This window comes from Mustela putorius, unplaced genomic scaffold (genome assembly GCF_011764305.1).
Source record: "Mustela putorius furo isolate JIRA1106 unplaced genomic scaffold, ASM1176430v1.1 tig00003962_pilon_pilon_pilon, whole genome shotgun sequence".
NCBI classification, from domain to species: domain Eukaryota; kingdom Metazoa; phylum Chordata; class Mammalia; order Carnivora; family Mustelidae; genus Mustela; species Mustela putorius.
The window spans coordinates 15,676,172-15,699,807 of NW_025422106.1; the positions used below are offsets into that span (position 1 = coordinate 15,676,172).

The window sequence follows — 23,636 nt, forward strand, 5'->3', positions numbered from 1 at the left end:
ACTGTTGCCCTGCTTTGCTGAGTCAGCAGCCACCCAGGGAGAAGAAAGGAGACCCAGAGAAAGTTGGGGAAGAGGGACTCCCCAGAGTCTGAGCAAGGACTCAGAGGAAACCTGAGTGCAGCCACACACTGTTCTCCCAAGAACATTCTGGCCACGGGAGCGGGCCAGCTCTTGCACCGTCCTGCCATTTCCTCCTCGGGAAAAACCTTGCGCCAGCCCAGACCGGTGGGGAGAAGCAGGTGGGCTGGGCCTCCGAGGCACTGGGGCTTGGGCCGGGCTTACCTGGCAGCTTGTTTGGAGGAGAGGCACCGGGCTGGTGGTGGGGAGAGCCGTGGGAGAGCAGGGGGTCCAGGCTGTGCGTCTGGCTCGAGCTATAGGCGTCCATGGCCAGCTTCTGCCGGAACGCCTCCTCCTTCCTGCGGTTTGCAAACCAGTTGTAGACACGGACCTCAGTGACCAGGTTGGAGCCCAGGCCGTGGGCTTTGGAGGGGGAGACACCTCGCTGCAAACATTCTGCCCTGAGGATGGACGGGGAGGAGGAAGCAGGGGAAGAGGGTGAGTGAGAGCAGCCAGGGGGAGGCCTGCTGGTCCTTGGCCCCAGACACAACATCTCAGTGCTTCTGCTCAGGAGCGTGAAGAGGCCAAGGACAGAGGTGGGGCCTGGGGAAAAGCCTGTTCTGAGAGAAGTCCAGCCCATGGAGTTATCTGGCTGGAGTAGGGCCGAAAATGGGCCGCACAAGCTCTGTGTCCCCGGAATGAAAGGCTCAGGCCTCTGGTGTGGCTCCCCACACAGAGAGAGCAGCCAACGGGCAGGTAATGCAGGGAGAGGGTCCAGACAGGGCCTCTTGATATCTTATGTTGTGACTCTTCCCAACCTACAAAAGGTGAAATCTTTCGCTAGCTCCATCTGAACCCCTTCGAGGGACTTCTGTTCGTTTAGGGTTCAGATAGCCCCCACAGGGTGTCAGGGATGCCATATTCCTTATGTGCCACAGGGATCCTCTTCAAAGGGCAGGCTGGGAGTGGTGAAAGGAGGAACAGAGAGGTGCATGGTCTCTAGCTTTATCACTGCTGGCCAGGTGGGAGAGGGACTATCAGACTCCGCTGGGGGCTGGGGGTGCGCTTCTCATTAGCAGGGGGACAGAGCACAGCATGGGGATTCTGTGACATGTCCTTTCTTGGCTTCAGCTCCCTAGTCATATCCTGTTGTCAGAGCCAGCCCAGCCCAGAGATGGACAGAGAGCCCGCAGGTCTTGGCCAGAGCAAAGACCAGACTCATTATTATTTCATTTCATTTCATTTATTGAGAGTCAGTACAAGCTCTCGTACAAGAAAGGGGGGAGGGGCAGAGGGACAGGGACAGGGACAACCTCATGCACACTCCATACCCCGTGAAGAGCCTGACATGGGCCTAGCTCTCACGACCCTAAGATCATGATGCCTGGAGCTGAAATCAAGAGTCGAAAGGTTAACTGACTGAGCCACCCCGGTGTCCCCCACCTTTTGCAGACCAGACTTTTTAGGAAGTCAAAGTTAATGTTGGAGTCAGGGAAGATGGCAGGAATGAAAGAAAAAAAAAAGATATCCCAAGGATTTCTAATCATTTTCTTTAAAATTATATGTGGTTGTTAAGATACAGAAGAATTCTAAGCAGTGTGGGCAGAGTGCATTGGACAGATCTAACCAATTCTTTTCCACCAAGTTTCCTCCTGGACCAGTAAGTTGGTCAAAGCCAGAGCCAGTCTCTGGCTAAGGGACCATTTTTCCCTGGTCTGCATAGAGGTCAAACACTGGTTCTTGTCCTACTGACATCTTATTTTTGAACCAGCAACCTCCAAATTATCTTCCCTACAATAACAGCTCATCGTTTAAGTACCCCTTTCCTCACAATCAACTCAACAAAGCGATGTACGCTTCTTATTTCTCAACTCTAGGCCTTCTCAGGGTCTTTTTAAGGTTAACATGGGTCACGACTCCCCGGGAGGAAGAATGCACTTGAAGTTTCTCAAACTTATTTTTTAATAGTGTGAAACCAGGGTTCCATGGACCACACTTTGGGAAACCCTGCCATAGCCACACTTAGCTGGATAACCAGTACTTCAATATCCCAGCACTGTAGGGATGGATCTCAGGTCCATGTGCTTGCCCGCCTGCTCGAGTGAGCTTCTGGTGGTGTTACCTGTTGCACTCCTCCACTAAGGCCTCCCTCTCTTCCTTGCTGGGGTTCTTTTGCCGGTCGTAGGCCTGGTACAAGATTTGCTGGGATGCGGGCCCCCATTTGAACCGGTTGCGACGCATCTTCTTGTTGGCGGGCTCAGAGCAGGCATCATCGGACTGCCCAGGCCCCTGGCTCTGTTGACTGAACTCTGGAAAGAGAAACAGCAGCTGATCCTGACTGCTTTTGTCTGTCATATTTCCAGAACTCTGGACTGTCTGGTTGAATTCTGAAAAGAGAAAGGAGTAGATTTGATAGGGTCTGTAGCCTTCACTTGGCAGACAGACAGACAGATAGACAGACAGACAAAAACACCTTTATTCCTCTCCCCTAAGCTTTGCCATCTGCCATTACGACGTGTGGGGCCATGGGGTTCAGAGGGGAAGCCCACAACAGGCCCCTCCACCAAAGCCACTGCTTTCCTTTCTCTGAAGGAGCTCCCATGTGGCCCAGCCCTTGTCTGAGAGACAGTGTGTTTTCGTCGGCTCACTGGCCCTCAGACATGAAGCAAGCCTCTGAACCCTGAACTCTTGTATTTTGGTGTCCAGGAGGATGAGCTCAACCAAGTCTCAGGTCTAGAGGTAAAGGGCTCAAAGATACAATATGCTCTTCGACCAAATATTCAGAAACCAAAAACAGCTCTCCCCAGCACTCCTCTCTCCTCATGCATCCTAGGCGTCTACCTTATGATGTTATCCCCTCGGAAAAACCCAAAACCTGTTCACTATTACTTAGGAATAAATATAACTGGAGTTTTAGAATAGAAAGAGAAGAAGCTCTCAGATTTCGGATAATTTCACACAATGTGTGTGTCCGCGCGCGCGCGCGCGTGTGTGTGTGTGTGTGTGTGTGTCCAGGGGTCCATGTATGAGGGAAACAGCCCAAGAAGGAAAGGTCTTACGGATCTGCCTCACTTTTGACAGACGGCAAATGCAGAAGACTGCAAACACAGGACCTTTCTAGCAATGGCATTTAATGAGTTGAAGAAAGATAAATGTAGACAAAGCGATGCTCCCCGTCAATTCCCAGGATCTGGGTACATAGTGACCCTCAATACATTTTTTTGTTGAATGAAAGAATGAAAGGTGGCAGCTCACCCACTGGGGACACTCTATCCCATGTGGTTTAAATGAGATTTACTATTCACTTGTGAGAGAAGAGAACTTTTGTTTTCGTCTTAGAACTACACGAACCAGGGTTCAAAGTCATTAGTTCCATTTTACAGATGAACAAACACAGAGGCCAGCCACCCTGCTGAGCAAGGACACATGACAGATTCAATTCCTAACTGCCAGTCCCCAGGTTTTGGACCTTGATGTTTTTCTTTCTTGATTCCTGGAGTCACTTCTGCAGGAGTCAGAGGCAACTTGATCCAAAATTCTCCAAGTTTCAGAGTCAGGCCACTATTTAATGCTCAAATTCCCTCCACGACACCCTGCCACGTGGTCTTCCAGTCTACACCCCTCCAGCGATGGGGAACTTACTACCGGTCTAGGGATCATTTTCCATTTTGGCCCATCCTCGGGAACAGTGGGCCTCTAACCAGCCTGAACTTGGGACTCTGCTACAGGCCGTGCTGGGCTTCGTCTGAATGGTTGCCAACTGGCCAAGTTCTAAGTAGTGTCTGACCTATCCCTGGGGCCTAGGATTTGGGTCCTACCCACTCTGGAGGATTCTCAGGCCACTTTCGGCTCCGTGTTCAGTGATTCCCAACAAGTGCTTCAGACACTTCGAGAGAAGCCCTGCCCAAGCTCTGGGCAGGAAGCCACTGCCTCAGTTCTGGCTAATGGAGGGCCCTACCCAAGTCACCTAACTCTCCCCACCCCCGCCCTGCCTGTTTCCCTGCCTGTGGGTCAGGATGATGATGGGGACCCACATTTCTAGGGAGGCCTTGTTTTTCCAAGTGCCTCCACACCTCTTACATTACTGGGTCTCCATGGCCACCAGCTCGTACAGCCACCTGAGGGAGAGCAAGTGGGGGAGGAAGAAGTTCCTGTCTCAAGGTCTCCTCTCCTCCTTCTGGCGTCACCAAGAGTAAGAGGCACGGCCAGTAAGGATAATCCTGAGGACCCAGGAGCCACAGGAGGCTCTTCCTGTGTTTCCCAAATACAGATCATGACAATGAACGTGTATTGAGCCCCCGGTATGGTGGGGTATCCAAAAGGTCCATCTAATTCTCACAACATCTCCATGCAAGAAGTCTGGTCTTTTCTGCTTTATAGCTGAAGAAACTGAGATTCAGACTGCTTATAGGACTTGCCCAAAGTTGTATGGATGTGAGGCACGGGCCACAGCCCTACAGACACGACGCCTCCTTAATCAGCAACCTTTGCATCGCCTCTTGGTACAAACCAAACCCAAACAATACATCCACAAAACCATCACATCTGACTTGGGTGGAGGTAACAGAACTGACTAGTTTTGTCTGTGGTAGGGGTGAGGCTCCCTCACAGCTGCCCAGAGTTTGGGGTGGCCTCTGTCTGAGGGCTGCCTTCTGGGGAGGCAGCCTCCCTGCACGCATGCCCAAATCGGCCAGGTTGCCTTGACTGCAGGTGCCTGGAAACATCTGGGCTCTGCCCACCTCAGGGCCCTAGCCTCTGGAGTTTTGAAGAACTAGACTTTGACCCATCCTCCAGCCACCACCATCTCTCCTCCGCTTCCTTCTAGATCAATGGGGGGTTAGCAGGGAGACAGAAAATGTTCTGGTTTCAGCAGCCTCTTTATAGGCTCAGGAGCTAGCTTGGACAAGCAGATTCTCTACATGTGCATGGGCCCATGAATATTATCACTGATATCATTTTTCAGTTTTCAAAAAAGTACGTCTTTTTAAATGCTCCCCCTTGGTTTGGGGGGTAGGGGGGAAAAATGAGACAAGATGGGATCGGGAGTGAGACAAACCATAAGAGACTCTTAATCTCACAAAACAAACTGAGGGTTGCTGGGGGGTGGGAGGGTGGGGATAGGGTGGTGGGGTTATGGACACTGGGGAAGGTATGTGCTATGGTGAGTGCTGTGTAATGTCTAAGCCTGACGATTCACAGACCTGAACCCTTGGGGCAAATAATACATTAAATGTTAATAAAAACAATTTAAAAAAATAAATGCTAACCCCTTTCTCCTTTCACACGTTCCATCTCACTTGCTAATTTTTATCCCATGCTTGTGTATCTTGTATTCATCCTATAAGAATTGGGTCCAATGCCACCTCCTCTAGGAAGCCCTCTGTGATATCTCCAGGCAATTTAGCAATTCCTCTGCTGCCCCTTGTGTATACCTTTATAACAGCTCTTAGAAAGCAACAGTCATTATTTACTTAAACATGCCATCTCCCCCATCAGGTGGTAAACCTCGGAAAAAAGAGCCTGTGCATCTTACAGCCCAGGACAGTGTTTGGCACCGAATAGATGTTCAAATAATATTTACAGAATGAAGGAATGTTTCTTAAGATTTAGATCTCATGTAGCTTTAAAACAATAATGATTTTAAAAATCCCTTGCAGGGGGAAAAAAAATCCCTTGCAGGGATAGTCTCATCTCAAGCATCTTGAGAAACTTTCTGGGACATGTGTCTTTTTCATAGTTTCTAACTGGCCTTTCCTGGATCTCTCTGCTTTCTGAGAGATCCACTGAACACAGGGAGGCAGCTCAAACTGGAGATGCCACATGAGGCTTGGACTGGAGTGAGGGCAGGCCCAAGAGTTCTCTGGCCTTCGGAGACTGTGGATCCTGAGAATGTTCTCAGACTCTCCAGGAATCAGAGAGAGTTGCTCCATGTCAGAAACACAGATTCTTAAAGACCTGTGTGGTGAATCAACCCAGAGTTTAAAAGGGGCCCCTTCTCCTATGCAGCAAAGACCTCTGGCTTTGCTGCTTCTCATCTACCCATTTAATGCTTTCAAAAGACAGACACCCTAGGAGATGGAGGTCTAAAACCTTTCCCTCCTCCAGGAAGCCTTTCCGCCCACGGGCACAGAGACAATAAATACTGAAACAATCACTTCAGAGCACTGTATGGCAGAAAACAAGAAAGATTTTTTAGAAAGTGGACATTCAGTGAGAAGGGGAAAAAACCCAACCCAGAAAGTGGTGGAAATTAGTATCTTGATGAAGAGAGAGGAGCCCATGGCCCAGAGGACAGTGGATGGGAAGAGTGGAAAACTCATACAAAATTTTCCTGGGAAAAGGGCCAGATCAAAATAATTAAAGATAATGTAAAAGCATATTCTCCTAAAAATAAAAACAGACCATCATTCAAATGCAGTTCAAACTTCCCTATGCTTCAAAACAAAAATCTCTTGGTATTACTGAGTGGAAGAAATCTTGGGACAGAAAGGAAATTTGGGGATAGAAGTGGGAATGACAGTAACTGATTGGTCAGTGTCCCAAATGGAGACACTGCTGCTATGTCCTGATTTAGCCAGAGCGGCTTCCTCATCAGACAGGGTCATCAGCTGAAGTCTCAAAACTGTGTCGATATTGACATATGTCTGGGATCATCCTAAATTGCTTTGGGATGAGAGTGCTCCCGCTCCTGGAAACAGGGTTGATTTCTGACTGTATCTGTATCTACAGCTATCTTCTGTTTTGTACATGCTCTCCAGAGGGGAGGAAAAGAACAGTATTGGTGATCAACAGGTATGGATGGCTACAGGACATCTTCCTTGGGAACTCTGATCTGTGGCAAGGGGAGCTGTTTGGTTTAGTTTGGGGACAACAGTCCACTGTTACCTACTTGGTTTCAAAGAGAAGGATGCTGGAAGCGGGGACCAGAAAATTCAATGTACATTGCACATACTAATGGACTCATCAAGCCAGCTGGCTGAGTAGTAAGGGACCATGGAAGAAGAAAATGATGGAAATCAATCCGCTGTATGGTAACTACGAAAACCAAATCCACCTGCCAGCTTCCTTATATCTGCCAAATGCTCCGCAGGCCTTCTGGATGTAGAGGAAACTGAGGCATCCCATAGGGGTCAGAGTTAGGGAAAAGGTCACTCCAGGTTGAGGTCCAGGGGGGATTAGAGCACTTACGTCGGAGGATCTCTCGTTGCTTTCGGACGTACCAGGTGTAGAGGGCTGCGCGCTTCTGGGTCTTCATGGGGGTGCCCTTGTTGAGATGCTGAGAGAGGTGGGACTGGTTGAGACCGGTGACATCGACCACTTCCCTCTGGGGGATGTTGTGTTGCTGCATGTAGCCCTTAATCATTTTGGCAGCCCTCCAGGGGTCCTCACTAGACAGATAAGCAGATGGTTAGGATTTTGGTGGAAGATGTCTGGGTAGAAATATTCCCTTTTTAGGGCTTTTACCTACACTCTGTGCAAAACCCTGATCTTCACCCTCTTCTCCATCTGCCCAAGTGACATCCAGGGGAGAGAGGTGAGGCCAAGACAGAACCTAAAGGAAAGGGAGACGAGAGCTCCTATACAGTATACTCAGTCCCTGTCATCGGAGATCAGGAGGATAAAGGTGACATCTTCAGGGATGGGAAGGCACTACCAGCACTCCCTTTCTTTAGCAGAAAGAAAAGTTCCTATTTTATTTTGCTTTCCTTCATTTTCCTGGAAAGTGAGGGACGGGAAGGCAAAAGGCCTTCCGGAAAGTGGAGATGCCATTAACTTGGGGCTGGGTTGGCTGATCCTCCTGCAATGACAGGGGGCAGCACCGGTCTGGAATTCCAGACCTTTGCCACATTATTTCCTTTCTGAGTAGGTGTCTCAGTTTTTTGTCCTGTAAAATTGGAGTGAAACATTTGTGTCCACCTCCTGAGAAGCAAGGAGGACTTCTCAGTCAACTGTTAAAGTTTTCAGAGTTTCAGAAAAGTTTTTAAGAAATACAATGATGTTCCTCCCAGAATGAAGAATCCCTCCAGGGAGGTAAGGGCAAGTTTAAAAACCAACCAACCCACCAACCAACCAAACAAAGAAAAAACAACCCTCCACAGCCCCACCTCCCAGATGAAACCTAATAGGGATGGATAATTTCAAATCAATTTTTGAATAAGATATTAACCATCCCAAATGCCATGGTTTCTCCTATTCTTACCCTGACCCTATCAGGGAAGAAATATATCTGGAAGGCAATGTTTCTCATCAATTTCAATCATGGGATAAGAACTTGATTATACTTTTCATTTCTCAGAAACACAGGTACGCAAAAAGCTTTTCTACAGCAATGTACTAGGGTTTTTGAAATTTATTTATTTAAAGTGCTTTCAACTTTGCCAATATATTTTCTTGCTTATTAAATAGGTGACTTCAAAGTGAGAGGTGTCACTTACAACAAGAAATTTTTTAAAATGAGGCACAATATAGAACAAAAGTATTCACAACACATATCCACATATACTATTTGATAATTATATATTTAACTTAAAAAAAAAAAACGAGTACCCCTTTACTAAATGCTGAGGTGTATAATAGTCTGATAGAACATGGAAAAAAATGAAGAAAAAACCTGAGTTTGAAATGAAACAATAAAGAACGTGTAAAGCAGAGGATAAAACAGAGATACTGTTGCAGATGAAATGGTCATTTCTAAATGGTGCCTATCACATGGCAAAATTTATTTTTGTTTAACGAATTTAAAAGTGTGTAAGTAAACATATTTTGTAAGCGTCTGAATAACTGGTTATTTTAACAAGTCTCTGATATTAAATTCATGAGATCACAGGCTTTAGCAGAGATGTTTTGAAAGACACACTTTTAAGATTAATTACATATATGTCAATACATTTCTCAAGTATTTATAAAGGTACATCCAAGTGATGAAGCATAATGACAAAACAAGGGCAAAAAAATGCAAAAACGCAATCCATTTCACACACGGAAAATATCCACACGACGCAAATACCCGTGTAAACATCAGCGATCATTTTAACGCTTGTTTCTGGGGAATATTTCCATAGATATTTTTAGGGTAGAAAAACACTTTCAACAGATACAATTGCTTTGGAACTTAGAAAACGCCTTTGGATTTTCAAAGTTAATTGCTTTAACAGATTCTTTGACTCTCTTCGTTTTGTTTAAATTTCTTTACCTATGTTCATTTCGTGTGCCTAGGAAACCTAGGAAAATAGTGTACTGTTCTAAGATGGAAAGGTTCTGTGGAAAGAATAATTAGTTTAACAACTGGGAAGGTTAAGAAAAAAACAAAACAGGGAAACCCTACAAACTTGAGCAAACCCTTCAGCCCAGTATTTCATGACAAGAGCCTCGGGGAAGATGGCGTAGTTATACCTTTACAGCTCTCTGACCCCAGAATTCACCTGTATTCACCGGGAGGACCCCAGAGAGCTAGTTACGTCTGTCCACCTGAAAATACAGCTTAGATCGAGAGGTTCCAAACCCCGACAAATACACGGATCCCGAGAAACACGAGCGGCCACTGTGCTCGGAGCGCAGGTGTCAAACGTGCGACCCCGGTGCCGGGAGTGGGTCCAGCACGCTCCTTTTCAAACAGGGACTCTGCTGCCCAGGAGCAGGAAAGCCCTGGACCCCCGTACAGTTCGCCCCAAGCTCCTTCAGAAGCCTCAACTCTGGCTTCCTTCCTTTCCAAACGCCCGGGCTCCCGAGGCGGCTCCAGCGCGGCGCGCGGGGCCAAGCAGTGCGCCGTCCTGGACCTTTCCTTCTTGCCTTTCCCTTCCAGGAGTCCTGAGTCCAGCCAAGACACTTCTGTTCTGTTCTCTCCACTTTACCGGAACAGGGTGGGCAAAAAAGGGAGTGCTCGGGAGCCGACCGTGCAGTGACCTGGGAACCGCTAGCAATTTCTTGAAAAATTACTTTAATAAAGTCTGAGCACTCCCGAAGGTGGGGGAGGGAAGGCGGCACCCGCCTGGGAAAGGAGGAAAAACCGTGGGTCTGTCCTGCGTCTCTACGTCTCCAGCCGGGTGAGGGTCTCTGCCCCTCGCCTTCCTCCCCATCCCGCCGGAGCCAGGCTGCGCGGAGGGCACAGGGCCGAGGCCCGGTCTGCAGGTGCGCACCGCCCCGGGGCGGCCTGGACAGCCCAGGTTAGGCGCCGTGGGGCCTGGCAGGGAGCGCCCCGCAGCGCTGAGCGCGTGCACGGGCAGGAGCCCCGCGTCTGCGTTCGGACTTCCTTCCCTCTCTAAGCCGCGTTTACAACTTCACCAATGAATAACCCGCCTCTCTTCTCAACCTAATCACGACTCTTTGTGTATCTTTCTGTTGATGATTTATAGAAATAAATTAATAACACCCTAACTCCACGTGCTGCCGTTTATGTTACATCTCTGCTGCGTCCAGCCCAGCTAGGGGCTGGGTGCGGAGGGGGCCCTGGGTCGCCTCGGGCTTCGCAGAACCTCCCAGAACCCCGCTGGAAGACGCACGCTTGCGGCCAGGTGGATGGGACTAGGTCCCGCGGGTTCCCGGTGGCCGGCGGCCGGGAGTTCGGTTAGACTGCCCGGCTCTGCTCGCCCTCCAGGCCGCCCTGGAGCCCCAGCGGCTCCTCTTCCGACCCCTCACCTTCCTGCGCCCGAACTCAGGCGGTAACGAAACCGCCGCCGCTCGGGGGAACCGCGAGGGAAGAATCTCAAACCTACGAACAGCAAAAATACTTCGGAGGGGAAAAATCTAGAAATCCCCAATTATCTTTGCTAGAGAGTAAGCCGCTGGGTCCCCAGATGGCAAATTCAAATACAAGGTCACATTCCACCCCCAAACTGCTGCTGCGGGCGGGACGCCGAGGCTGCCTTACTCGGGGCGCGGCTTTGGTTCCGGCCCCTGTCCTGAAATCTTGGCGCTGAAGGGTCCGAGGCCACGCAAGGGGCTCGGTCCTAAAGTCGAAGGGCCGGGAGCGACGTGCGGTCTAAGGGAACCGCTCGGCTCCTTGGATAATTAGTAACTAGCTGTCAAAGCCCTAGGCCGGTCGGGGAGGCCCAGCAAAAGATCCCAGGCCCGCCAGGCGGCCCGAATTCCGCGAGGACGCCGGGATGTCGGCGGCCAGATCTGGAAACGCCTTTCTTTCTCAAAAGGCCACCAAATCCGCTGCGAAGGCGGTCTTAGCCGCACTTGCCCTGGCTTCCTTAGATACGTGATCCTTTTGCCCCGTGCGGGTCCGCCCCGGCCCTACAACAGGCAAACGTTTCCTTCTGCAAATCTAACCAGGCCCTGGGGATTCCGGATAACCCTAGGGCCTTGCAGGGGCGCTGCAGATGGGAGTGCCCGCCAGAGAGCTCGCCCCCCCCCCCCCATCCCGGCCCCGGGCGCCGCCAGTCCCTCCTCAAAGAACAGCAGGACGCGGTACCGGACGCCGGCCCGCGTTTCGCGGGACGGGAGAGGCGGCACGCGGGAGAAAAGCACGGCCTGGGACCTGTGCGGGCGGGAGCCTCTGCTCGCGGGAAGTGGCCACTGATTCACTGCACCCACTCGCACCTCCAGTCGCGCGAGCACACCTCCCGCCCAGAGCTCCGCCGCTCGGGCTCTCCCAGGCCCGGAGGGCCCCTCGGGTTCCGGGCGCTGGCCTGGGAAAGGGGAGATGGAGCCTCGGGATTCAGGACCCTCCGAATGCGGCACTGGGAGGGGTCCAGGTGTTGGGAGAGAAGCGGAGCACCCCCCGGGGGACTTCTCTGGTGGAAAACAGGGTCCCGGGCAGCGTCACTCAAGCACAAGGCCCGGGCTTCAGGGGTTGGGGCGCGTACTCCCCACCTCGGTCCGCGCCTACCTGAGCATCCGGTCCACCTCCGCCCGCTGCTCGGCAGCCTCCTCGGTGTTGAGCGCTTGCAGCTCCTTGAGGATGGGAGGGGTGTCATAGTCGTCCCCGTCTTCGGAACCCTCGTCCCCAGACAAGCGGCCCTTGGCGTGGCCGTTCGTGAGCGTATGAAAGACTGGCTTGGTGTCGGGGTCGGCCCCGTTCCCGGGGGACAGGGGCAGCGTCTCCAGCTTCACCCCGAAACTCGGGGATGGCAGCAACTCCTCTAAGGCCTGGACCAGCACCTCCTTGGTGACCCCGGAGCTCAGCAGGGCGCTCAGGAGTTCTTGCTGGAGCGACGTAAGCTTGGACACCATTTTCCAAGGACAGAAAAAGAAGGGGGTGAGGGGGTGGGTGGGTGCAAGAGAGGAGGGTGGAGGGGAGTTTCACAAGCGAACCCCAAGTCCAGGAGCCCCCCCACCCTTCAGCCTCCAGACACCTGTTAACTCCCCGGGGTCCCGGAGTCTCCTCCGAGAGGAGCCAGAAAACTTCTAACTTGCCATGATCGCCACCATTAGGCCATATAAGATATGCAAATTAGCGGGGAGGGCCTGGCTTTCGGCAAGATGCAAATAGTCGTGGGGAGGGGGGAAAGAGAGAGAGGGAGAGCATGTGGGGGCAGACGTGGAGAGCTGGAGACCCGGGCCGGGAGCAGGGCTTGCCAGGGTCCATTGTACTCACGCTGGGGGGCTGAAGACCTTCTTGTACTGGTTCTGTTTATCAGCCAAACTTTAGCTGACCTTTGGACTTGGTAAGCAAGCAGCTTGCAGCCTCGGTATGGGAGACTCCGGGGCTTTTCCAGACGCCGCGGGTCCAGGTTTAGTCTGGAGAGAAGAAACCACTTCAGGGGTGCAGGTGAGAGCTGGAGGAAGTTGGGGTGCCCTTGGAAGAAGGAGACGGAGGAGGGTGCGAAGAGTAGAAAGGCCTTCCGACGCATCCCAAACGACGCAGGTGGTGGGCAGGGACAGCCAGCGGGGCGAGGAGAAACTGCCCCCTAGGGAATGGACGCGGAGACTCGGAGGAAACGGGGGTGGCAGGCGGGGTGAGTGCGGATCGCGGCGACCCCATTTAGTATACCCGTACTATTTTGCAGACCCTAGGCCTTCCCCAGAGGAGTTTGGAGGTTTGGATTCGCAGAACTGCCGGCCCCGAGAGCGTAGGCGACAGGGAAGGAGGCCCGGAGAACCCTTGGGAGGAGGCCCCCACTAATTTATGGCCCGGGGAGCAGCCAAAGTTGAGGTCCTACAGCCGCCAGGCTGCTCCAGCACTTAGGTCGTCCAAGCCTCGGGGGAGCTGGCCGCCTAGGCCAAGCTCTCCTGTTTAAACCAGAATATCAAAGCGCCTCTGCTTTTCCGGCGAAACTAGGATTGCAGGGCCTCCTTTCGAACAGTGAAAGCAAACCTTGGCCTGCGGCTGCCTGGAGGGACAGTGGGAGCCGCGTGTCCCCCGGCCCACTGCCTTCTGGTTTATTCGCAGCTCCAGGACCCAGCGGTTCCCCAGGCCAAGGACGGAGCTCCTCGGAGGTGAAGTCAACCAAGGCAGTGGCGGGAGGGAGCCGGCGCCCACGAAGCCGCTGAGGGAGTGAAGATTTTTACCGCCCTCCGCCTGGGTCTGGAAGGAAGCCCGAACCTTTCAGTTCTATGGGAGTTTCACCTGCTTCTCCCTGTCGGTGTGGGAAGGAAGGAGGCCTGCGGCGCCCCTGGACCTACATACAGGCTGGCCCTGACCTGCAGTAGAACAGGGCAAGGAGCTTTTTAGGATCCACAGTACACCCATAGCTCAGGAGGGCAGAGGAACCCCGACCCTCTTTAAGCCTCAGTTTTCTCATCCGTGAAATACTGATGGCCAATAGTGCCGGGGGAGTGGCGTTGTATACATCGAATGAGACCACCTGTGAAACCCTTGGCTTAATAATTGGTGTTCACACTTTTCAGTCTGGTAAAGGGAGGAAGCCAGTTCCCAGTAGAAAAAGCTAACCCCTGGGGCCTTAGCTTCTCAGAATCAGGCAGATCCAGAGCTGGGCCCGGGAGCGGAGATTAGGGACAAGCATTCAGAATCAGCAGGGAATTTGCAAAGGAGCTTCTAATCAAATTCTCCTACCATTCCCACCTTTAAAAGACAATTAGGAGGAAGTTCAGTGAGGGGGAAGGAAAGGTTGGTGGCTCTCATCTGCTTGGTTCTGGATGAATCTAGGTGTGTGGGAGCTGAAGTCCCAGGTGGTACTGACTGCGGAGAGTCTGCCTCTCTTAAAGGGTCTGCTCCCTCCTGGGACATGTGCTGGGAGCCAGAAAGAAGGGGACCACTGTGCTCCTGTAGCCTTGAAGAAGGCTGACACTATCTCACATTCTTTCCATGAGAAAGGAGAAATAAGTTGATGGAAACAAGGGCCCTTCATTCCACCCTGTTGTCTTTTAGTTTGTTGTGACATACGGCAGGTCCTTGCCCTTCACAATTCGGCCCAATGGGAGAACATTCTCTGCCTACTGAGCTCCCCTCAGCCAGGATAATGAAGTGTTGAGAGTAAATGTCCCTGGAGAACAATCTCTTTTTCTCTGTCTCTCACTTGCTATCATGATAGAAGCAGTCAAGTGTAATGAAGATCAGTTTCTGTGTTCAGCTGGGAAAACCCATTAAAACACCAGCAGTCACTTCCCTTTCAACAGCAAAGCTTTGATTCGTAGTTCCAAACTACTGAGCACCAACTCTGACTCAAGCTTCCTTGTCTCTCAAAATTCAGGTGTTTGCAAACCCATTCTTTCTCCCTCTAGCCCAAGCCAGTGAACGTACAGGAAGTTTCACCTTGATAGGGAAATTTCCTACCAGTGTCTGGGTATATCTATAGTTAGTCTGGCCGTCTGTATCCAGCAACTTCCTGTAATCCTCTGGCTCAGACCTACCTTGAATATGCTACCTGGTATAATAGGGGGGCTTACTAAGTAGGGGCAATTCTAGATCTGCCCCGATGCAATACCTACCTCTTCATATGGACATTTAAGAAGAAAAATGTAGGGGCACCTGGGTGGCTCAGTGGGTTAAGCCTCTGCCTTCGGCTCAGGTCATGATCTCAGAGTCCTGAGATGGAGACTCTCCACCCCCACCCCGCATCAGGCTCTCTGCTCTGCAGGGAGCCTGCTTCCTCCTCTGCCTGCCTCTCTGCCTACTTGTGATCTCTGTCAAATAAATAAATAAATAAAATCTTTTAAAAAAAGAAGTGTAAGTATCTCAGCAGACAGTCCTTCAGGATTTTAGGATGTAGGTCATAAATGCTAATTGAGTTACCTCCTAAAATCCTTTGGTTAAATATCCCCCAAATAGAGGAAACAAGAGTATCGTTGAAATACTCTGTGTTTATGCTCCACCCAGGACAAAATGGTGATGAACTGATACAGTAGCCTCATTTTAAAGGTGGGAAAATAAAACATAAGACACTTAGAGGTATCTGGCAGCTCCTGGAGTAGGCGAAGGGCCGGGACTGGGGCTCAGAACTTGTGAGCAGGGCATTAAGATGGAAGAGGAAAGTCTCCAGCTTTTACTGCGTTGGCAGATGGGAAGTTGCAATCGGGGGTTCTACGAGGCAGAAATGGAGGATCCACAGCAGAGAAATACAGAGTAGATGCAGAAATCAAACACACCTAAATGTAGGTCTCAGATCTGCTTAACCAGTGCTGGGACTTGGGCAGGTTACATAATCACCCTGACCCTCAGTTTCCTTCTGTGGAAAATGATAACAACACACCCTGCTGGGTTTTGTGTGAGGATTAAATGAGTTAGTAACTGTGTGTTCCCTGAGGGTGACCTGATGTGCTCTCCCATGTTCAGGAAGAAGCAGCAGCACATATGAAAACAGGCAAAGAAGTCAAGCAGCTGATTCCTTTGAGGTCTTTCATGATAAGCTTTTTTTAAGAGTTACTGAATTTGAAGAGATTGTATTAGGTTCTTCTACTCAAACAATGCAGGTCAAATCTCAAGATTTGCTGTGGTAAATGCGGGCCTTATTGTAAGATCATTTTTAAAATCCAGTTGGCTCAAGACTCTCTGAAGGCCTGAGCACCATCTTGGAATTTCCACAGAATAGTAAATGTGGTTCCAGGAGACTCACCTCTCCTGTAACTTCATAGTGTAAGTGATGTTCCTTTCCCACTCTTGGGCGCACCGTCTTCCCCCCACTTCCGAATGTCTGCTTAGCTTGCCGCGGGGAGGGCCTGGTCCTCTCCACCAGCTGCTGCTCCATTCTCCAAGGCACTCCCGTTGATCTGGCAGCATCTAGAAGGCCTCGTAGAATCATCTCTAGAGTAAATGAAATCATCTCTAGAGTAAAACATAAGTGCTGTTCTATCCTGGTCTGAAGGGGCGTGGGGGCTTTGCTGTTACCACAGCCCAGAGAACATTCTAGATTGCAGGGTTAGAGTCTCAGGTCCTAGTTCTGGATACAGTACTCCTTTCTGGAGGACTCCTCACCTTCCCAAGGGCTTTTGGAGAGCACTCCTCCCAGGGCTTCTGATTCTGCTTTTGAGAAATGGCCAGTTAGCACCCTTACCCCATAAGATGTGAAGGGATAGCAGAAACACGACTGGCAAACTTGAAATTTCTGAAGATGAATGATGACATCTATGGGGCCTTATATTTTTCTATTTGTATGTTTCAAACTTCCCATATTTTTTTCCTAAGTCCCAAAAAGTTCATTGACAGTCTGAGCTTGGAAACATAGCGTTCTCATGATGCCCGGTCATGATGGAATGAAGAAGAAGATTGCTAGCAGACTCCTCTGTGTGGGCTTCATGGCACCCAACCAGGAGGAAACAGCATATTTCCCACAGGACCCCAATAAATTTTATGCTAAAAGATGGACATCAAGATGCTACTTAGTTAATTCAAAGAAAATAAAGACCTCCCCAAAATGAGAAAATTTCTCTTCAATACTCTTTAATGAATTCTCTTACTCATAAAAGCACTTATTGAGAAAAAAAAAAAAAAGCAAGTTAGTCCACACGACCGTTTGATTTCCCTAACTCTTCTATGATTTGACATCTAAATGGTTTCATAATCCCAGGGTGTCCACTTCCAGGCCTTTGGGCAGGTGGCTTATGACCTCTGGCAGGATCTCTATGGGACTCCAGAGCAGACCTTGAAAACCTGCACCACAGACTGGAGGCTCCATGAGAGCAGGGACTGTCTCACTTCTCCCTTTCCAGTGCCCAGAGAGGGGCCTGGCAATCTCGCATGCTTAGTAAAATACGTGTTGAGTGAATGAACAGGTGATCATCTCTGGGTGACACCATTAAGGAGGATCTTTGTTCCCTTATGTGCGCAGCTTGATTTTCCAAACTATCAGCCATGAACTTGTAGTTTAAAACGAAACATCATTCCTGGATGCGAAAGGGTATACACCGTGTGAGTCCATCTCGTGAAGTTAAAAAGCAAGAAGTAGGGGCACCTGGGTGGCTCAGTGGGTTAAGCTGCTGCCTTCGGCTCAGGTCATGATCTCGGGGTCCCGGGATCGAGTCCCGCATCGGGCTCTCTGCTCAGCGGGGAGCCTGCTTTCTCCTCTCTCTCTCTGCCTGCCTCCCTGCCTACTTGTGATCTCTCTCTGTCAAATAAATAAATAAAATCTTTTTAAAAAAAAAAAAAAGCAAGAAGTAATTCCGGTGATAGAGGCTAATATGGAGGTTGCTCCAGAGAAAGGGGGGCGGTGTGTTCACAGGGATGGGCTACGAGGGGGCTTTCCGGGGTGCCAGGAAAGTGCTCTGTCTTCACATGGGAATGGTGGCTATGTCACCAGGCTACACACCTCGGACTTCTGCATGTTGTAAATTGTAACTTAGTGAAAAGTCAATTAAATAATTACAAAGTGTAAGATGTGAACAGTGGCCATCTCCCAGTTGGAACTGGATGTCTCCCAGATGCTGTGTGGCCCTGGAGACTCTCTTCCATTCACTGTGTATCGTTTCTCACTATTAAAACCTGTATGTTGGCATATTCCAGGGGCCTGGCCCCTTTTCTCTAGAGGGCCAGACAGGAAGCATGTCAGGCTTCGAGGCCATGTGGTCTCTGTCACAACTACTCCCATCTGTTACTAGCTGAGACATCAATGACTAGGTGTGGCTGTGTTCTGATGAAACTATTTAAAAAAAACAACTGGCCACTGCATTTGGTCCATGGGCCACGGTTTGTCAATCCTTGGATAAAGCACTTCTGCGGCTAGAAATCCAAAGATCTGAAGGGAACTTGCGGTCATCCAGAATCACAGCCTTTGTCTGTGGGTTGGCAAAGCAGATTCAGGAAGGAGAAATGACTTTCCCAAGAGATACACAGCGCGTTGCACTGGAGAAATCCTAGCGTTGGAGCCGCAGACCAGGGCGGGTGTAGCTTTGGGGTAAGTCACTTAATTTCTTTGAGTCTTCATATTATCACCATATATGGATGGTAATAATAATGGAATCAATACCTTACAGGGTTAATGGAAGATTTAAATTAGATAACACAGAACACACCTTGTGTGGGGGCTGGCACAAGCAGGGCTTACCTTCAGTCAAGGGCTTCCTCAGAGGGCATGGCTCATGGCCTCCCTCCGGACCTGCCTCCCTGCTTCTCCTCCAGATGCACAGCTTCCAGTGTGAGTTCACGGACAAATCCTACCAAGCACCTGCCTGCCACCTGTGAAGTCCTCTGAGGAGAGCTGTGAGCTAATAACAAATGATTACGGGGAGATCTGAAATCCCATCAACCCCAGCCCTCGGTGTTCTTTCTAGAAATCTCTTCCAGCTCGTGCTTTTATTTCCCAAACAGGCCGCTATCAGATGATCTTTGCCAGGGTAACTCCTAAGGGTTGAGGAGATTTCTCTCATTTCGATTCAACAACTCACATCCTTCTACAGGGTCATTTTTAGAAATAGGGTGTTCCCAGTAGCCCGTAAAAGATTAAATTAAAAATTAGCAATCTAGTATGATATTAAACTAATAAATACTACACCTAAGCATGGAGAGCCTTTACTACAAAGCGATAATCTATTCCTCCTCCTCCTCCTCCCACAGCCATGAAAAGGGATTGGCAGTGGGCCCAGCACCCGGCAAGTACTCCATAAATGTTTGTAGAAGAAATGGTGTGGGCTAGGGTATGGTATTGGGGGGGGGGGGAAGAGCAATAATATTTACGAAAATTTCTTGGAATTTGTTTTCAGATTAATATTCAAATAAGTGTTAGTGAGGTGCCCTTGCTCTGTTCTCACCTTTACTTCTCAGAAACTATGAGGTAGGCAATATCATCCCCGCTTTAATGACGAGTGAATGTAAACTCTGAGAGGGAGAGTTTTTGGTGGCCCAGGGACCCACAAATGATTAAGGGGCAGATGGGACTTGAAGGGTGGACCTCCTAATTCCATGTTAGGTGCCTCCTTCCTGGCTCTTTCTGGCAGCAAGTCCCCTACCCACCCAGACAGAGGAAGGAGCGCACAGAAGCACCTGGGATGGTCTAGTGCACAGAGAGAAATCTTGTGATTGCACGTGCAAGAGAGAGAGACAGCAGTCTTTCCTGTCCAAGGAGATCTCTGGCATGTGAAGAACTGCGACATTTGAACAGGGTTTTATGGTGTGCAAAGAGCTCTCTCCTTTCATTTGATCCTTGAGATCAAACGATGCTCAAGACAGTCCCATAAAGAAGGCAAGACAGCCAGTACTCTCCGAGATTCACAGATGAGAAAGCTGCGGCTCAGAGAGGAAAAATGACCCTGGGAGGTGCCAGAAGCACCATCTCGTGGCCCAGGTCTTCTGCATCTAGGTGCTATGGGGCTGTGTTTGTATAATGACACGATGAGCACGGAGGGTGTGAGCCAGAAGAGAAAGGCAGGATCCTCCTATTTCCATTCCCAATGTCATGCTTGAGCGATGGAAAAGCTGAAAGGGGGCTGGGAAAGGCCTGGGTGCCAGGAAAGGCCAGGCTCTGAGTCAGGAATGGCTACCCGCTTGGTGCTACCCTGTGCCTCCCCACCACCTTTATCTCCCCTCCTCCCATGGGAGGCCCTGTGCTTGCTCTGTGGAGGGAGTGCTGTCTAGAGAGGCACCTGGGGCACGAGGGTGACCACTGGGCCGCACACTAAGGATGGTACTCTTTAATGCTCTGGTGACTAGGCACAGTCCCTGCTCCCAGGCCTGGGGGTAAAGAGCACTGCAGGGTTGCTGAGTCAATGTAGCAAACATTTACTGAGGCCCCCGCTATGTGCCAGGCTCTGCGGTAGGTGTCTGGCCACCGAGAGGAGCGAGAGTCAGTGGGAGTTATTTACATAGTGGGAAAGAGAGAGACGTGGAAACGCCTCTATTTCCAGTTAGGATGGAGGGGGCTTTATAATAGGCCTGGCTGATGGCTTTACATAAAAGCAGTGTATGCTCTTTACTCCTCATCACAGCCGCAGGAGACGGTATTATCAATTCCTACTTTTAGTTTTCTCCCTGATGCTCGTAGAGCTTGAGTTGCAGAGGACCTGCTGTTGCTCATGGCAAGTTGAAAGTCAAAAGCAGCACGGCTGGCCTTCTAAGTTCGGTTCCAGCTACCAGCTGAGGGGCGGATGCCCCGGGGGGATCAGCCAGGGGCCTGGAGTCGGGTTGAGCTGGGTTGGAAATCTGTCTCTGCCACTTCCTAGGTGTGACCTTGGGCAAGTTGCCACGCTGACCTCCGTTTCTTCATCTAGAAAAAGAAAACAGTGTAGAATTTGTCAGGAAAGGAAGAAGACAAAAACCGTCTGGCACAATTAATCAGTAGAAGAAAACATTGATAATTTGGGGGAATTTTCGGGGAGCCAGCAAAGTTCAGTGGGGGCTTAGAGCCCTACGAGGGTAAGTCGGATTTCAACAACAAGGAGTCACAGAGCATTTCAGGCAGAAATAAGTGCAGAGAAAAGGCTTAAAGCCCAAACCAGATTCTGCAACCTCCCTGAAAACTTGCTTTAGAATTCAGGAGCTGCAGGAGCTTTCCTGATGAGTTCTGTCCCTTCTAGCAATTTCCTGCCCCACCCCCCACCCCCAACCTTCTGGGATCAGCTGAGGGCTCATTCCCTTAGGAAACCCCAGCTAACTCCGGAATGAGTTCAGTGGTTCTGAACCGGAGGTTGGTTTGGGCCTCTTGGGGAGATCTGACCTTGTCTGGCTGGTCTGGCTTCATGGATATGCTTGGGGTTTAACACTCTGTAATCTTAATAATCGTACCTTTGAGTTTCTGTTTTGTAAGGCTGCTGCTGGGACAACGGAGCTTGCCTCAGGGGCTTGGAGCCTCAGCTCACTACATTCATGTCCTGTCGCCTCCCTAATTTTCTGGGATGGAATTTTAGCTTCAGCTTCTGCACAACCCAGTGTCCTCGGCCCCGCCAGGCCTCTCTGTCCCTACTCCCACCTGAGAGCCATCTCTGCCTTCTGTGCCTTTCAGAGACCTGACTGTGGGCACGGTGGGGGGGGGGGCGGTCCCCAGAGGGAGGGCTGCATTTTCATTTATCTTCATGTGGCCAGGTCCTGAGGCAGTGTCGGCCCATAGCAGGTTCTCGGTACCTGTTGACTGGACTGACCAGCAGGGCCTGTGAACCTACCTTCTCTCACGTAAACCTGTCATGTTGTGTCTGCTGGAAGCATGAAACCACCTTGAGCTCCTCTGAGGTACTGCAGGATTCTGTTTGGGCTCCTCTGAGTGGATGGCGAATATCTGAAGCCGTGGAACGGGAACTCTCTCCATCTTACAGCCCGCGGCTGGCACCCTCCCAGGCTCTGGCTTACCAACCATCTTCGCTCTGTGCCCATTCCGCCTTTCTGCCCACCCGAGGCCCAGCCTATGCTCACTTATTCATTCAACAAACATGTCATGCACTTTCAGTGGCGGGGGGGAGGGGAACCTTGGGAGTTTAAAGATGTTAAAGAGACAGCTCCTGCCCTTAAGGAACTGGGTCTGGCCAGGGAGTCAGAGAGTGTTCACAGTGGCTGTGAAATTAGCCTTCATTAGATCAATGACAAAAAAAGAGAAGAGAGCCAATCCCTGACGCCATTTGTTTGCTCACCCAGCACCTGTGTGGGGCACGGTTCTCAGGGGTGCAGCAGTGAGGAAAGCTGGGGAAGGCCCAGCCTCACAAAGCTCTGCGTCCACCCACCAAAAGACCAGGGAGTGAGCAGACACACAGATGTGTCGCAGGTCTGAGGACTGTCCCCTGTGCAGAGAGGTCAAAGGACAGCAAAGTGAAAGGGCGCGTGGGAGACACTTGGTAATGAAGGGTCTTCCCAAGGAAGACTTTTCAGGTAAGGGACCTAGTGCTGAAAATGGAGCCGGGCAGCAGCCCCGAGTGTCCAGAAGCCCCCTCTGAGCACAGTCAGAGGCGCTGATGGGCAACAGGAATGAGCTGAAGGAAGTGCTAGTTTTTAAGGGGCTTTTTCTTAAAGCGGGCATCGTAAATGGGTGTCCCCATTATTCCTCTCAGTTTAGCTGGAAAGGTTTGAGCACCTCAATCCTACAATCTGTACTGGGTGACTAATACACTTACTACAGGTGCCTCTGTATGAACACTTGACGCGAACAGGAAAGTTAAAAAGGCCACGGAATTAATGCAAACATGAAAGTAAGACCTCATGTTTTCATCCCGTCGTGGCAACGGACCACCTCGGGTGCTCCGCTCTGGGACCCCTGTTCTAATGCATGCGAGTGCTATGTTTTGTAGCTGAAAACCTGGCTAGAGGCCACCAGATGTCTGCCTCTCAGGAATTTTTCAAGATCTGGAAAAAAGAGGAAATTGACTGGCGGCATAGAATGAGAGAAAAGTTCAAAGGAAGAAAAAGAGGATAATGAAAAAAGAGAGAAGATTAATACAATTTTAAAGGCAAAGGAGGAAAGATAAGAAGGAAGGAAGGAAGGAAGGAGTGGGGAAGTGGACAGGTAAAGGGTAAAGGGAAAATGTCCCCAAGATGCCACTGGATAGAGACGGCGTGGACACTCTCGGGTCGGCCTTTGCCCAGACCTCTCAGCGTTGTAAGAACGTCTCGTCACAGTCCGTAGGCTGGACCTTGGCCTCTTTCCACACATTTGGAATCACCGGCTAATGAAGTGGATATTGTTTTCTGGTCCTTCTCTCTTAACCCTATGGCTAGTTCCCTTCCGTGGCCTTCACTTAGCAGCGGTGTCAGGAGTGATGGAGAGGCTGACCTTTTCCCATCATTGTCCCACACACTTCATTAACTCCTGCTTGCAGCTGGAGATGCCCATCATTGGTTAGGCAAGCTGATGGGTTCTTCAGAGAGCAGAGGAATGCGCAGTTTCCCAGAAAGCTCCTGACCCAGGGCTTCCCTCCTCTAGGACATGGGAGACGATCTTCCGGTTTATAGAGCTAGCAGAACAAAGTCATGTTGGAAGGTCATGAAAAGAAAGCCCTGAGCACTTTCTTTCTTTTTAGAATCTTGTTTCAAAGACAAAGGAATAAGACAAGGCACTTCAATGTGGACCTTACCAAAGAATAAAAAATACTATATAAAATTATACAGAATGAAAACTCAAGCAATGCTCATTGAATGCTTATTTTGCTTTTGATCTAGCCCTGGGCCAGGAGGCATGCAGTTATTTGTTGAAAAAATGAATGGTGCATTTTCACAATAATCCTGTGAATTAAGAGCATTTGGGTGGCTCAGTGGGTTAAGTATCTGCCTTCAGCTCAGGTCATGATCCCAGGGTCCTGGGATTGAGTCCCACATCAGGTTCCCTGCT

General features: G+C 50.2%; 1 protein-coding gene across 4 annotated transcripts in view; it reads right to left on the reverse strand.

Annotated features, from left to right (window-relative positions):
• HNF1B (HNF1 homeobox B) overlaps nt 1-12,265 on the reverse strand; it is a 51,370-nt gene extending 39,105 nt beyond the window's left edge. For 2 of the 4 annotated variants that reach the window (XM_004747153.3, XM_004747152.3), the window contains exons 1-4: nt 11,891-12,265; nt 7,246-7,445; nt 2,180-2,366; nt 283-518 (exon numbers count right to left, since the gene is read on the reverse strand). In XM_004747153.3, the coding sequence (XP_004747210.1) occupies nt 283-518; nt 2,180-2,366; nt 7,246-7,445; nt 11,891-12,234 (967 nt within the window). In that variant the 5' untranslated portion in view covers nt 12,235-12,265. Of the gene's footprint in view, nt 1-282; nt 519-2,179; nt 2,445-7,245; nt 7,446-11,890 lie in introns of all 4 variants that reach the window. The other 2 variants (XM_004747151.3, XM_004747150.3) reach the window with 1 other exon arrangement.
• Between the last annotated feature and the right edge of the window lie 11,371 nt (nt 12,266-23,636).